At 44.1% G+C, this 14,873-nt stretch overlaps 1 protein-coding gene across 2 annotated transcripts in view; it reads right to left on the bottom strand.

The window, feature by feature from the left end:
• Nucleotides 1-14,873, bottom strand: part of osbpl9 (oxysterol binding protein-like 9) — a 66,276-nt gene that overhangs the window by 45,090 nt on the left and 6,313 nt on the right. For both annotated transcript variants that reach the window (XR_008810003.1, XM_056276397.1), the window contains exon 3: nt 8,946-9,024. Coding sequence is in view for 1 of the 2 variants with exons in the window: in XM_056276397.1 (XP_056132372.1) it covers nt 8,946-9,024 (79 nt within the window). In the remaining variant the exon portion in view is untranslated. The remainder of the gene's footprint in view (nt 1-8,945; nt 9,025-14,873) is intronic.

Raw genomic sequence — 14,873 nt, 5'->3', positions numbered from 1 at the left:
AAAAAATACAGACACACACCCAAAAATGACACACAGACTTAAACAGAATAAGCAGATGACCAGGTTATCTGCCCAGTCTCATAACTGAATAACAGGGCATCTGAGACCCCTTAATTCTAACCAGATCCCCACTAGATAACCCTGAATTCTGATATGGAGGAATCACAAGGTCATTGTAGTAATAATAATAAATTTTATTTATGGGAACCTTTCAAAGCACTCAAGGACACCTTACAAAACAGTTAAAAACAAGCAGCAATGTATCAAGATGTAATATCAAACAAAACAATGATATACAGTAAGTTAATAGATGGGTATAAAATCATCATCAGTGCAAAACTCAATGTGGGTATAACCACTGAAGTCAGGATCAGATCGAATATGCCAGTTTGAAAAGCTGCGCTCTGAGACAGGATTTGAAGGTGGAGAGAAGAGTCAATATTGCAAATGTCTTTTGGTAGAGAGTTCCAGAGGCAGGGGGCAGAACAGCTGAAGGCTCTCTAGACCCGATGGTAGTCAAGCGGGCAGATGTAGTGAGTTGGATGGCAGAAGAGCATCTGAGAGTACGGGAGGGTGTGTGGACATGAAAGAGTGCTAGGTTATGAAGGGCCTTAAAGGTGAGAGGCAGAATCTTGAAACTGATACTGTATTTAACAGGGAGCCAATGAAGTTGCTGAAGAACAGGAGCGATATGATCTATGAAAGAATTTCTGGTAATGATACAGGCAGCTGAATTCTGGACCAACTGAAGTATATGAAGAGACTTGAGAGGAAGATCAAAGAGGATAGAATTGCAAAAGTCAATACAGGATGTAATCGGGGTGTGAATGGGAATGGTGGCGCAGTTAGGTGTAAGCGATGGGTGAAGACGATTAATATTGTGTAGGTGGAAGTATGCAGACCAAGTAACATTGTTGACATTGTACTGAGATTCTTAAGTAGCACTAATTTTGTGCTGGACCGGACCAGCCCTACAAACACGAATGTCATTGACTGACTGACTGACTGAGTGATCATATTTGGCCAATGGATCATGTCACCAACAACATCAATGAAGTTACACGGTAGGTCGGCTGAGCACCGAGAGGCATGAGGAGGAGTGCTCAGCTAAAACACCCAAAATAACAATCACTCCCGACAAAACACTCACTGGCAAATTCACAAAAAGATTGCATAGCTTTTGTGGCCACTAAACCTGCACAAATAAGACAAAAAGAATCTGTGTAATTCCTAAAGCACCCACAAAAAGTTGAAATGCACCCCATACTGCGCTGCCAACCAAACAGCATCTCCGTGAGCGGTGCTATTTGCATGTATTTACATTAGGTAATATGCATACATTCAGTGCAAAATTGGCCCCTTTCTATGCAAACAAAACTCGTTGCAAAACACCAGCGCTAATAGCCACATGCAGTTAGAGTGAAAATTATTGGCATCTTCAGAGAGTTGGTGGTAAGTGACACCCAGACTTTCCAGTGATCATGGCAGCAGTAATTGTAGCCAGGTGATGGCATCGTCATGCCTGGCATGCTAGTGAGCAGATACTTCGCAGAGAATCACTTTTTGATTAAACCACTACTGAAATCATTTGCAGATACAGGCTGCCAGGTCAAACAATTCTTGCTATACTTGATGACATCAAGGATGACATTTAGCCTGCAGACTGTGTTCTTGGTGCAAAGCCATCATTACCATGGAGAGACACCAAGATGGTGCTGCGGATGGCAGCCTCAGTGTGTCGGTGCGCATTCTTTTGTTTGCAAACTTAGTGTTTTGCTACAATACCTAGAGCTCTTTCACCAGAAAAGCACTTATGAACATTAGGGAAACAACTTTTATGGATTTATTTCCCAAATTTCTCATCCCATCTATGGAATTACTGGACATTTTGGTCCAAGCTGTGTTTGCCTTTGTTCACACAGTGAAATGCCGGAGGAGAGGGAAAAGAGACGGCGCACTCATGCGTCTCCGCAGAGGCAGACTATGAACTTCTTCGCCAGGAATATTTCTCTCTAATGTGCAATCCCTGTGGAACAAACTAGACAAACTTCATATACTGGTGGGGAAGAATAGAGACTTATCTTCATCTTGCATTTTGTACTTCATGGAAACTTGGCTGTGTGGCTCAATACCACACTTTGGGCTGCAGCTGGCAGGCTTCCAGCTGTTCAGAGCAGATCGCAACACTGAACTCTCCGGCAAAATGAAAGTTGGGGATATTTGTTTTTATATTAACAGTGGCTGGTGTAAAGATGTGACAATGATCCTTCAGCGCTGTTCTCCTGTTCTGGAAACTTTTTTCATCAACTGTAAACCCTTCTACTCCCCACTGTGAGTTCACTTCATATATTCTGGCCGGTGTTTACATTCCACCACAGGCCAACATGAAAGAGGTATAAGGCGGGGGAAACACGTCTCTGACTCCCGGTTCATCAGCACCAGTTCCCCTCAATGCTGTGTCCTTTCCCCTCTACTCTTCTCTCTGTATACAAAAAGGTGCACCTCCAGTCACCTGTCAATCAAGCTCCTGAAGTTTGCTGATGACACCACCATCATCGGGCTCATCTCTGGTGGGAATGAGTCTGCCGACTGGTGAGAGATTGACCATATGGTGTCCTGGTGTGACCAAAACAACGTGGAGCTCAATGATCTAAGGACAGCAGAGATGGTTGTGAACTCCAGAAAGAACACACCCCGGGCGTCCGGGTGGCGTGGCGGTCTATGCCATTGTCTACCAACACAGGGATCGCAGGTTCGAATCCCTGTGTTACCTCTGGCTTGGTTGGGCATTCCTACATACACAATTGGCCACTGGGGGGAAGCCGGATGTGAGTATCTGTCCTGGTCGCTGCACTAGCACCTTCTCTGGTCAGTCGGGTGCCTGTTTGGGGGGGAAGGGGAACTGGGGGAATAGCGTGATGCTCCCATGCCCTACGTCCCCCGGTGAAACTCTTTATTGTCAGGTGAAAAGAAGCAGCTGGTGACTCCACATGTATCAGAGGAGGCATGTGGTAGTCTGCAGCCCTCCCCGGCTCAGCAGAGGGGGTGGCGCAGCGACTGGGATGGCTCGGAAGAGTGGGTTAGTTGGCTAATTTCAATTGGGGGGGAAAAGTGGGGGAGGGAGAAAAAACACCCCCACCCTCCCCCCATCACCCTGTGTGACACTGGAATTCCAGTTGACACCGGAATTTTTCCATTTCCTGGGCACCATCATCACCCAAGACCTCAAGTGGGAGGAGATGAAGTTCAGTTCCCTCACCAAGAAAGCACAGCAGAGGTTGTACTTCCTGCAGCAGCTGAAGAAAAGTTGATGCTAGATCCAATGGGGTGTAGGCACGGAAGTAGACGTGATAGGTTGCTGATTAGGGTTAGGGTTTAAACTCTTTGAATTTCCATTCTTAGAAAGCATTAATGTTTACTATCGTTACAGTACGATCTGGTAATGTTAAGGTCAGTTGTAAGCTAGCTAGCTAAATGTTTCAGTGCGCATCGTTTGTTTCAAGTCAATGCGCTTCGAGGTTCCGTGCTGTCTATTGGCTGACACAACAGCCAATCACGGCTACTTCTGTGCCTACACGCCATAGCATCAACCCTGAAGAATTTCAACCTGCCAAAGCCAATAATGGTGCATTTTTACACTGCCATCACTGAGTCCACCCTCACCTCCTCCACCACCAATATCTGGTACGCTGCTGCCACTGTCAAGGACAAGGGCAGATTGCAGTGTGTCATTCGTTCTGTTGAGAGGGTGATTGGCTGCAATCTGCCAGCCCTCTAGGACCTGTATGCCTGAGGTGAGCAGGAAAGATCATGTTCGACCCTTCCCACCCAGGTTGTTCAAAACACTCCCCTCTGGCAGGAGGTTATGGTCTATAAAAACCAGAACCTTGTGCCACAAGAACAGCTTCTTCCCCACAGCAGTAGGCCTTTCCAACAAGCCCCCAGACACCCAGAGATAGTGACACTGACCCCCACCCGCTCCCCAACCCCTTTAACCCTCTCTCCACACCACGACATGACATACACCTACATACATGCACAAACACAGTGCAATATATCTCTCTGCCCTGTGTCTGTACACAGACACTTTGCATAAAGCCTGAACTACCCTGTAAATAACTTATTCTACAACTTTTCATTCTGTAAATACCATTTAAAATTTCTCATTTAACATTTTGAAAATAGAGTACTTGCCATATTCCCAGTGTTTCCACATTATTGCACCTTATTTCACCTATTTTTATTAATTTTCATTTTGTTTTGTTTATATACATTTCATTATATTTTACGTTTCATTATATATTAGTAGTAGTTGATATATTTCATTATATTTTCTTATTCTTTTAACTTTTACCTTACTGTTGCTGTTAAATTTTCACTCATGCAGCAACATACCAAGTCAAAAACCTTGTATGTTCTTGAACTACTAGGCAATAAATATGAATTTGATTATACTTTGCCACATGGATAATTGCAATCAGACACAAAACAACAGTAAATTGCACTCAGCTACAAAACTTTATGGGCGTGTTTGTGCTGTAATATCATTAGCATAATATCTTGTGAATTGGACCTTGAGACAGGGCAGATAGTGGCTGCAAGTAATGCACAATTCATGGTGTTTTATCAGCAGCCACAGTCCATTCTTAGTGAATTCACCTGTCAATACAGAGTGAGTCTTAGAAAAAAGAGAGACATCCGCAGATAGAAACTGATGAAAGAGGGGGAGTAAACAGATTATTAGAATAGGTATACTTACAATTAAATTAAATTCTATTTCAAATTAAATATCCCAAGATATGTGTTAAGTATTGTTCTTGCAACTGCATTTACAGCCTTTTTTTCCCTTGAACATAGCTTAATGCGATATGCTACTTTAGTACACTTTAACAAGAAATATTACTGGGACCATTACAGAAAATTGCAGATAAACATTTAATATCCAGGAATTCACAACATAGACACTACCACTATCTCTAACAAATTGGCCACAATTTTGAACATTGACTATACACAGTCCAACCATATACTAGGTTTTGACCTAGTATATGGTGTATATGGTTTGACCTAGTATGTTATTCACATACATAATGTATCTGCAGTGGCCGTGTGTGATTTTCAACCACACATGCATAATAAACATTATGGGTTATCAGCAGGCATGTATGCATCCACATAGCCACCAACCTTAAGCAGGGCATTTACTTTAAATAAGTTAATGAAAATACCTGCTAGGAGAAAACTGGCTTATCCCATTTGGTTATTTCATTTTGATACTTATGAAGCTGCATCCCATCCAACTGTGGAGCCCCACCCCTGAGGTTATCCACCGGGGATAACCAGACTGACAAAACAGCACCAATGGCACATCTATAACTAGAAAATTGCATCTGCCATGTCTAGAGATGTGTTATGTAACAAAGACCCTTTCGCTTCCTTTCTGTATGTTCTGTGTCTAACATTATCACTGTTTCTTTCTCCTTAAGGGACCCTATGAATTATTTATCCTTATTCTATCATCTCCAGATAAACAGACCAGTTTTCCAGTCTGAAAAACAGTGTGAGTTTATGCAAGAGTGTGTGTGTGTGTGTGTGGGGGGGGCGCTTTGCAGTATGTTAACTTATGTCAACACTCATGTGGTACCTCCAGTTCACTGGGTCAGGAATGCATCTTTATTTAGATGGAATGCTCTGGTAAATGATAGTGCTGCGCTTTTGTGGAGGTTATCTGTGGTTTTAAAGTTAAATGCTTCATCTGTGCCTAGGTGGTTCATTTTAAGTTGTTTAAGGCAGTGTTTCCCAACCCAGCCCCCAAGGACCCCCTATCCTGCAGATTTTCACTGTAACCCTGCATAGGTAGCCCTGCTTGTACTTACTCAACCAATCATCTCATAGCACTTAATTATGCAAGGTGTGCAAAATCTGACATAATTCATTGCTCATTGGCTGAATAACTACAAACAGGTACCTATTTAGGGTTGCAAAGAAAATCTGCAGGATAGGGAGTCCTTGAGGACTGGGTTGGGAAACACTGGTTTAACACATAAGTGTCAGCTAAAAAATCTAACAGGCAGAACCTTGAATCCAGGGCTCTCCTCAGGAGTCAAAAATAAATGTCATCCACCCTACATTGACTGCCATGGACTGCCATGGTGGTGCAGTAAGCTCTACCACTTGGTTTGGGGGGAGTTGCGTGAGGACACAGGACAAGTTGGGACTAGGTGCAGTCCTGAATTGAAGGAGTGGTTCTGGGGGGGGAAGCACTTCCAACAAGGGTGAAGGACAAAGACCCAGGGAGAGACAGATGAAAACAAAGTAAAAGGTAAAAGAAGGCAGCAAGGGGTTATGTCATCCAGGTCTTACATTCCAGGCAGGCTCGAGGGGCTGACTGTGAGGAAAGAGGAGGCAGAGTGAAGAAACTGATAGCTGCCGATGACTGGAGGAGGAGTAACAGAGGAGGAAGAAGAGGTGAGGGAAAGAGAGAGAGAGGAAAGGAGAATGAGGAAGACGAAGGGTGGCTTAAGGACTCTCTGGCAGCTCTCATGCACTGCTAGGGGAGTGGGAGTCTGATGAATAATGGATGCTTTTCGAAAGACAGAAAGGAGCAGAGCTGCTTACAATGTTTAGTGGCCAGCCAGCTAGCCCAAAACTAGACTTCTTCTTACGATAGATCCTATCCATACTGGACCTTACCAGAACTCCACAAACCCTCTGTCAGAAGAACATTTTCTATTCCAAACATGAACACCATTTGATGGGTGCTTCACTTGTCGATCTTTTTACGCATTTTACAGTTACAACGAGTATGTTTCAGCAGGAGTGATCTAGGGTGGAAATGAACCCCAAATGTCAATCTGCACTCTACCATTTGAGTTACTGGATGACTCAAGGAGTCACTGTCTTAGCCATGCACAAGCTGAAATGCAATGCATTCATCAGATCATTCTTGGCTGTCTCTTGTGGACATACACAATAAATGCAAAGATCTCTGGGGAGTGGGCAACTTCTGCAGAGAAGCATCACTTTACAGCAACAGAGTACAGAAGCTCTCTAACATCCGGCATATCCATGACTATCAAGACCAATATCTGATATGTCCAGTGTTTCATGTCGACAGTGAGAAGGGTTTCCACCAGCTCCTAGTGTGGGGTTAAAGTTTATTGGGGCAGTTCTATAGGTATCCGGACAGCAGATGTTGTTTTTAAATGGAAAAGGGCAATTACTCCCTGTGCTTCTCTTAATGTTTTTATGTTATGAATGTGTATCAGTTGTCTACACATTAATTATTCACACACATATATACATAACAGATGAAACAATTATATTTTACTATACCCCTGTCCTTGCTATGGACTTAAGAAGTCTACCATACAAATTCGTTAAATTAGATGTTTTTCCCCTACAGCAGAAAAAGATCCAGAATAAATTAAAATTGCACAAGATCCTTATGTTATTATAATCTCTGTACAATTATCCCTGTCCCGAGGATGGGAATAGTTGACCATTTATCTTAAAGTAATGTTGTGCATAACAAGACATTTATTACCAATGAGCACATTTAAGCCTTTATCACATAACAAGGAGAATCATAACAATAAACTTATTTTACCGATAACACACCTACACCGACATTAGACCAATATAGTATTCTTAGAACACCCTACCTCACTCACTACATCCTCTGAGTCCAAAAATACCATGGTGATGAGATCCTTCTATCTCCAATGACCAATCACATCCCAGTGTGTGTGTGTGTGTACAAGCTCCCCATCATATCACAAATGACAAAACAAACAACGCATCACTGCTGCCCTGTCCTCCATCTTGACAGTGTATCCCGGGAGTAGCATGCAAGCGAGGTGCAGGACGTGGCGACGACATCTCCTTACCCTTCCTTTTGTAGAACCACAGCATACAGCTTCGGAACACAGACATGGGAGAAGGCATGGAGGAGGTGAGGGGGGAGGGTGGCCCATGGACGGCGACTGGCTACCCGAGGAGGTGGACTAGGGGTTTGCAGGTGGCAGTGAGGGAATGGAGGGGGATGAAGTGGTATGATAAACAAAGTTGGAAAATAGGAGGTGAAAGAAAGGTGAGAAGTGGAGGTTAAGAAGGATTGTTTTAAAACCTGGCAGTACAGAAATGAGGTAAAGGGTCCGCGGCCAACAGGATCGGACAGCTCCCTGTCAAAAGGCGGAGTGGAAGGGTTGGTACGGCTCCAGGGGAGGTTTTTTTTTTTTTTGCTGGGTAAGAGCCAGTTCTGCCCCTCTTGCAGAGTAGGACTTAGATGTTAACTAGTGAGCGATGACGGCTGCAGCCAGAGGAGACAGCTCAGCAGTATTCCCTGATCATTCCAAGAGGTTCAGCTGCAGAGAGATGCAAGCAGCAACCATCCTCCTCGGTCATAGTGGGGAGAAGGGAGAAAAAAAAAAAGAAAAGAAAAAAAAGAAGCTGTTTGCGCTCATTGTATTCCAAATCCCTTTTTGCTCACAGTGAACAAATCTCTCTCTTCCACAGCAATGCCTTTGTTATTCCTACTACGCCAAGCTGCCACATGGAAACATAACGCTTGTGGGGAAAACTGGTTCCGGTGAGAGATAGAACGAGAGAGAGGAGTGGCTCCAATCCTAAACCATGCGTACCTTGATACTGTGCGTTTCCTGGCACAAGGGCAGAACAATCCACTTCTTTACAAGGCAGGGGGTGGGAGGACGGAGCGAGTGAGGTTATGTGTGTGAGACAACAGAGAAAGGGAAAGAGACAACCAGCAAGACAGCAAGCATGTGAGAACTGAGCAGTAGTGATAGATGTCCATCAAGCGAAAGAGGGGAAAGAAAGCCAGAGATGTCAGCACAGTTGAAGGTAGGAGAAAGATTACATAGGAAGAGAGTGGCAAAGAGGGAGAAAATGGGGGAAAAAAAAAACAAGGAAGAGGGTCATCTCACCTTGAAAATGGAATGTCTTCTGGTCCACAGTGATGGTGAATGTGCTGTCGTCCTCGTCATCAATTCCAATCACAGCGCCCTAGGAAACACAGAGGGAAATTAAACAGCAGCATGCATGCAGTCAGATCCCTCTCTCTTTTTCCCTCCCTCCTCAGGAGAGAAGGAGGGGGAGGAGAAGGAGGGGTCTTTGAGAGAGGCAAGGAAGAGTAGAGAGAAACAGACACTGGGGATCGGCAGCTAGCAACACCAGAGAAAGCACTGCAGAACAGTGGCTGGTTGGCTGGTTCTTCTTCTGGAGAGATGTTTTCAGATCAACATTTGACATGATGTCCCTGGGCTGTCAATATCCTTTAGTCAATCAGATTAATTTGAGAAATAGGGTTAGGTTTAGCCCAAGGTCAATGTACCGAATGTCGATCTGAGAACATCACTCTCTTGCAGAAATCACACTGTGCCTGGTTGGCTAACTGTGAGGATCTGTGCCTATTTGAAAGGGAGCCTTAAAATAAATCAACAACCACTGCAACCTGTGTGACAGTACAACATATAAGCTTATGTTATAATATGGACTCTGATATTGCAAGAAGCTGCAGTTTTTTCTTGAGGGCAAAGAAGTTTCAAATAAGGTTGTGTGTACTAACTCCCCTCTTAGCAAATCAAGTTCAACCTTTGAGAAACTGTACTGTTTAGTGAAACTGAGCAAGTGCAAGTCACATTTTCTCACAGTGCCAAAATGTTTTGACATTTGCTGAAGTATCACAAAAAGAAATCATGTTTAAAGAAGTGTATCCACATGTACAGCAAGGGGGAAAAGTCACAATATGAAGTCATGTTAAATGTTATGTATTCTTAAACCTGCAGTGCGGAAGTTTTCTCTCCCCCTTCTGGCAATTGAGAGTAATTACTTCTCTTCTTTCAGCGCTTTCCAACGAGGAAAAGCTACACCAATGGTTATCTGTGTTTGTCCTCACCATTGATCGTTTTTTGTTTTTTTTTAATTTAATCCTTCCTCTGAATGCCAAATTTCTTTTTTTCTCTGGAGCATCAGAAACTTTTTTTAGACACTTCTTGGGTTTTCTGCCATAGCGTCCAAGCCCGGAAGCTTTCTGGCAGAAAGCCCTGAAGCCAAGCCAATCAGAGGCATGCAAAGACTTTCGTCACACTGAAGTTGAGCTCTGTCAAAGCAATCATTGCTGGTTGATATAAAATGCATCACTACACATCACTTCCGGTGTGCCAGCACAGGAATGCAGCGCAGGAATGTCACCCCAGACACCAGATTCAAAACGCCGGTATACTGCAATATACAGAGAGATTTATCTGGCAGTGATAGGCTTAATCAGCATTCCTTTGGCAAGGGCTTGAATGTCACAGACATTCATTTATATGGAAAAGTCCCGCATTCTAGCTTTAATGTAGGTCACCAAAAAAAAATTTTTTTTTACCCAACTTCAGAAAAAAAAGAAGCCTACAGAACCACAAGGTACACCTGATGACACCTGAGAAACACTAGAACCCTGATTTCATAACCCATCAACACTCACAGACAAAAAAAAAAAACCCACAGTTTTCGATGTCACAAAAAACAACAGTGAAGTGTTCTGTTGCTAATTTCCACTCTAAGAGAAACTAGAATAGGCAGTTTGCATGTGGGTGACAGGGATGGGCAGAGACAGGTCCTGGCATGGCAGTGCTGCTCTACATCTATAATGATAACCCCCAAGTGCCCGAATGTTAACAACGTGTTACAAAGGAGGAAATATGGGCAAAAGAAAATTCAAAACTAGAGGCCAGTTGTTGGCTTTCAAGACAAATTTAAGGAGGGATTAACAAGCACACAAACCTCAAGTTGGCAGTGAAGAAGAAAATACATGTGATATCACAGAGAATTACATTATTCATGGAGATTTCTGAATAGAGATGCACCGACTGATTGGCTGGTGACAGGACTCAGCCGATTTTCAGCTTGATCGGTCATGACCAGTGACCGGCCGGTCAGTCTCAGATATATCTGAGTCTGTGCATGTCAAATTTACACACGTGCCATATGATGGTTCACAACGTGCACACAGCGGCAGCGACAGTAATGTCACAGCTACATATACACATATTAAAACATAATAAATAATAAATCAAACGTATGTAGCGCTTTTCTAACACTCAAAGTCACTTTGCAATAAACGGGGCAAAACAAGAGAACAGATAAACATAACACAGACATACAGGGGTGGATGGGAAGGGGGTGCTACAAGAGGGAGAAACGGTAGCCACATAAGACGCCAGCAGTACTCTCCGACTTAAACGCATACAAAAGGGCAAGTAAAACAAAAAACAACAGCAGTGTGGACGTTGGTTTTCTGTAGGGTTTTACTCCTGTAGCCTATTCCTCTCCCACTAGGCAGTGGCACTATTTAACCCATAGCTGGGAGGTTGGTTTGTGGGCATCGGGGAATATCAACACACCGGTGGGCCTGCGTACCACACGTCTAGAGGCCAGACCTCCTCCGAATCCCTTGTAGTTCAGCCAGGGTCCAAGGTGTACCCAGTTACTGTGCGTCGCCAAGAGGAGGCACTACATAGGGCTTGCTGTTGGAGAGGCTAGTATGTACAGGCAGGGAGAGACTTGCGTGCTCGGCTCTCCTGTTTGTATTTCTGCTAACCCGCGGTGAAGGTTGAGAGTGTGACGTGACAAGCACAGAACACTACACCAACACACTAGACGCTTCACAACAACCTGACTTCTTACAGAAGAATGTCAGACACATTGAAACATGCCATTGAAAACTGTTGTTTACTTTGGGAATGTAAAAAGTAAAAAACGTTAGATAAAGTGGGATATACTACAATTCATTTTCAGTTGGATTTTATTTGTGCAAAAAAAATCTCTGTCCAGTAACCTGGAGCTCTTTATTTTGAGATTAGTATGAGTGGGAGTGAGAGAAGCTCCTGTAACCTGGTGCAGTTTTGGAGAAAAAGTAAAAGTTATCTAATAGTCAATGTTTTATTATGAACATGAAATTTCCATTAAAAAAAAGTTACAAAAATGTGCATGTATGCTGTCAATTACTTCTCAGATAGGAAAAAGAAAAAAGAAAACAGTGACTGAGGATGCACAAGCCAGTGCATTCTTAGTGCTGGTCCCAAGCCCGGATAAATGGGGAGGGCTGCATCAGGAAGAGCATCCGGTGTAAAACCTTTGCCAAATCAAATATACGGATCATGAATCACATTTCCATACCGGATCGGTTGAGGCCCAGGTTACCAACAACTGCCACCCGTACTGTTGGCTAACAGGGTGCCAGTGGAAACTATGCTACTGTTATGCTACTGTTGGGCGAAGGAGAAGGAGAGGGGGAAGGCATGTCCAGAGGCAGTGGAAGAGCAGGAAGGGTAGCAGTGTGGAGGTGAGAGTCGGAACTATGACTGGTAAAGGGAGAAAGCTGGCTGATATGATGGAGAGAAGGAAGGTAGATATACTATGTTTGCAAGAGACCAAGTGGAAGGGGAGTAAGACTAGGAGCATCGGAAGTGGTTTCAAACTCTTCTAACATGGTGTGGATGGGAGGAGAAATGAGGTAGGGGTAATTCTGAAGGAAGAGTTTGTCAAGAGTGTGTTGGAGGTGAAGAGTCAGATGTAGTGCTTAGTGTGATGCTGGAAATCGAAGGGTTGATGATTAATTTTATCAGAGCAAATGCTCTGCAAGTTGGGTGTGAGATGGAAGAGAAACAAGAATTCTGGAGTGAGTTGAATGAAGTGGTGGAGAGTGTACCCAAGAAGGAGAGTGCGCTGATTGGAGCGGACTTCAATGTGCATGTTGGTGAAGAGAACAGAGGTGATGAGGAGATGATGGCCAGGTATGGTGTCAAGGAGAGGAATGTGGAAGGACAGATGGCGGTGTATTTTGTGAAAAGGATGGAAATGGCTGTGGCAAATACATATTTCAAGAAGAGGGAGGAACATAGGGTGATGTAAAAGAGTGGAGGAAAGTGCACACAGGTGAACTATAGCTTGTGTAGGAGTCAGGATCTGAAAGGGATTGGAAACTGCAAGGTGGTGACAGGGGAGAATGTACTGAGGCAGCATCGGATAGTGGTCTGTAGGATGACTTTGGAGATCAAGAAGAGGAGGAGAGTGAAGGCAGAGCCAAGGATCAAATGGTGGAAGCTGAAGAGGGAAGACTGTTGTGTGGAGTTCAGGTCAAGTCAATTTTATTTGTACAGCCCAGCCCTGTCCTTAGACCTTCACATCGGATAAGGAACAACTCCCTAAAAAAAAAAAAAAAAAAAAAAGTTTAACAGGGAGAAACCTCAGGGAGAGCAACAGAGGTGGGATCTCTCTCCCAAGATGGACAACATGCAATGGCATGTGTAGAGCTGTAGCAACTACAGAGGTATAAAGTTGATCAGCCACAGCATGAAGATATGGGAGGAGTTAAGACAGGCACTGGGTGATAGAGAACAGTTGCTGGATGGCTGGGCAACCACTGCAGAAATAGTGAGGGAGACAGCTAGGAAGGTACTTGGTGTGTCATCTGGACAGAGGAAGGAAGACAAGGAGACTTGGTGGTGGAATTAAGAAGTACAGCAAAGTATACAGAGGAAGAGGTTGGCGAAGAAGAGGGTAGTCAGAGAGATGAAGGTCAGAGAGATGAAGAAAGTAGACAGGAGTACAGCGAAATGCAAGGTACAGTGATGAGAGAGGTGGCAAAGGCAAAGGAAAAGGCATATGGTAAGCTGTATGAGAGGTTGGGCACTAAGGAAAGAGAATAGGACTTGTTCCGATTGGCTAGACAGAGGGCCTGAGCTGGGAAAGATGTGCAGCAGGTTCGGGCGATGAAGGATAGTGATGGAAATGTGCTGACAATTGAGGAGAGTGTTGAGAAGGTGGAAGGAGTACTTTGAGGGGCTGATGAAGAGAGAGAAGGTTGGATGATGTGATGATAGTGAATCAGGAAGTGCAGTGAATTAGCAAGGAGGAAGTGAGGGCAGCTATGAACAGAATGAAGAGTGGAAAGGCCACTGGTCCAGATGACATACGTGTAGAGGCATGGCGATGTTTAGGAGAGATGGCAGTCGAGTTTTTAACTAGATTGTTTAGTACAATTTTGGAAAGTGAGAGGATGCCTGAGCAGTGGAGAAGAAGCATACTGATACCGATTTTCAAGAATAAGTGTGATGTGCAGAGCTGTAGCAACTACAGAGGTATAAAGTTGATCAGCCACAGCTTGAAAATATGAGAAAGAGTAGTGGAAGCTAGGTTAAGAGGACAGGTGATGATTAGCAAGCAGCAGTATGGTTTCATGCCATGAAAGAGCACTACAGATGCAATGTTTGTTTTGTTGATGGAGAAGTATAGAGAAGGTCAGAAGGAGCTACATTGTGTCTTTGTGGATTTAGAGAAAGCATATGACAGAGGGCCAAGAGAGGAGGTGTGGTATTGTATGAGGAAGTCGGGAGTGGCAGAGAAGTATGTAGGAGTGGTGTAGTATATGCATAAGGGCAGTGTGACAGTGATGAGGTGTGCGGTTGGAATGACGGATGGGTTCAAGGTGGAGGTAGGATTACACCAAGGATCAGCTGAGCCCTTTCTTGTTTGGAATGGTTGATAGACAAGTTGATGCATGAGATCAGGCAGGAGTCTCCTTGGACTATGATGTTTGCAGATGACATTGTAATCTGTAGTGAGAGTAGGGAGCAGGTTGAGGGGAGCCTGGAGAGGTGGAGGTATGCACTGGAGAGAAGAGGAATGAAAGTCAGTAGGAGCAAAATGGAATAGTTATGTGTGAATGAGAGGGAGGACAGTGGAATGGTGAGGATGCGAGGAGTAGAGGTGACGAAGGCGGATGAGTTTAAATACTTGGGGTCAACTGTTCAAAGTAACGGGGAGTGTGGAAGAGAGGTGAGGAAGAGAGTGCAGGCACGGTGGAG

This window comes from Lampris incognitus, chromosome 3 (assembly GCF_029633865.1).
Source record: "Lampris incognitus isolate fLamInc1 chromosome 3, fLamInc1.hap2, whole genome shotgun sequence".
Lineage (NCBI taxonomy): Eukaryota > Metazoa > Chordata > Actinopteri > Lampriformes > Lampridae > Lampris > Lampris incognitus.
This window is presented reverse-complemented; position numbering and strand designations above follow the sequence as displayed.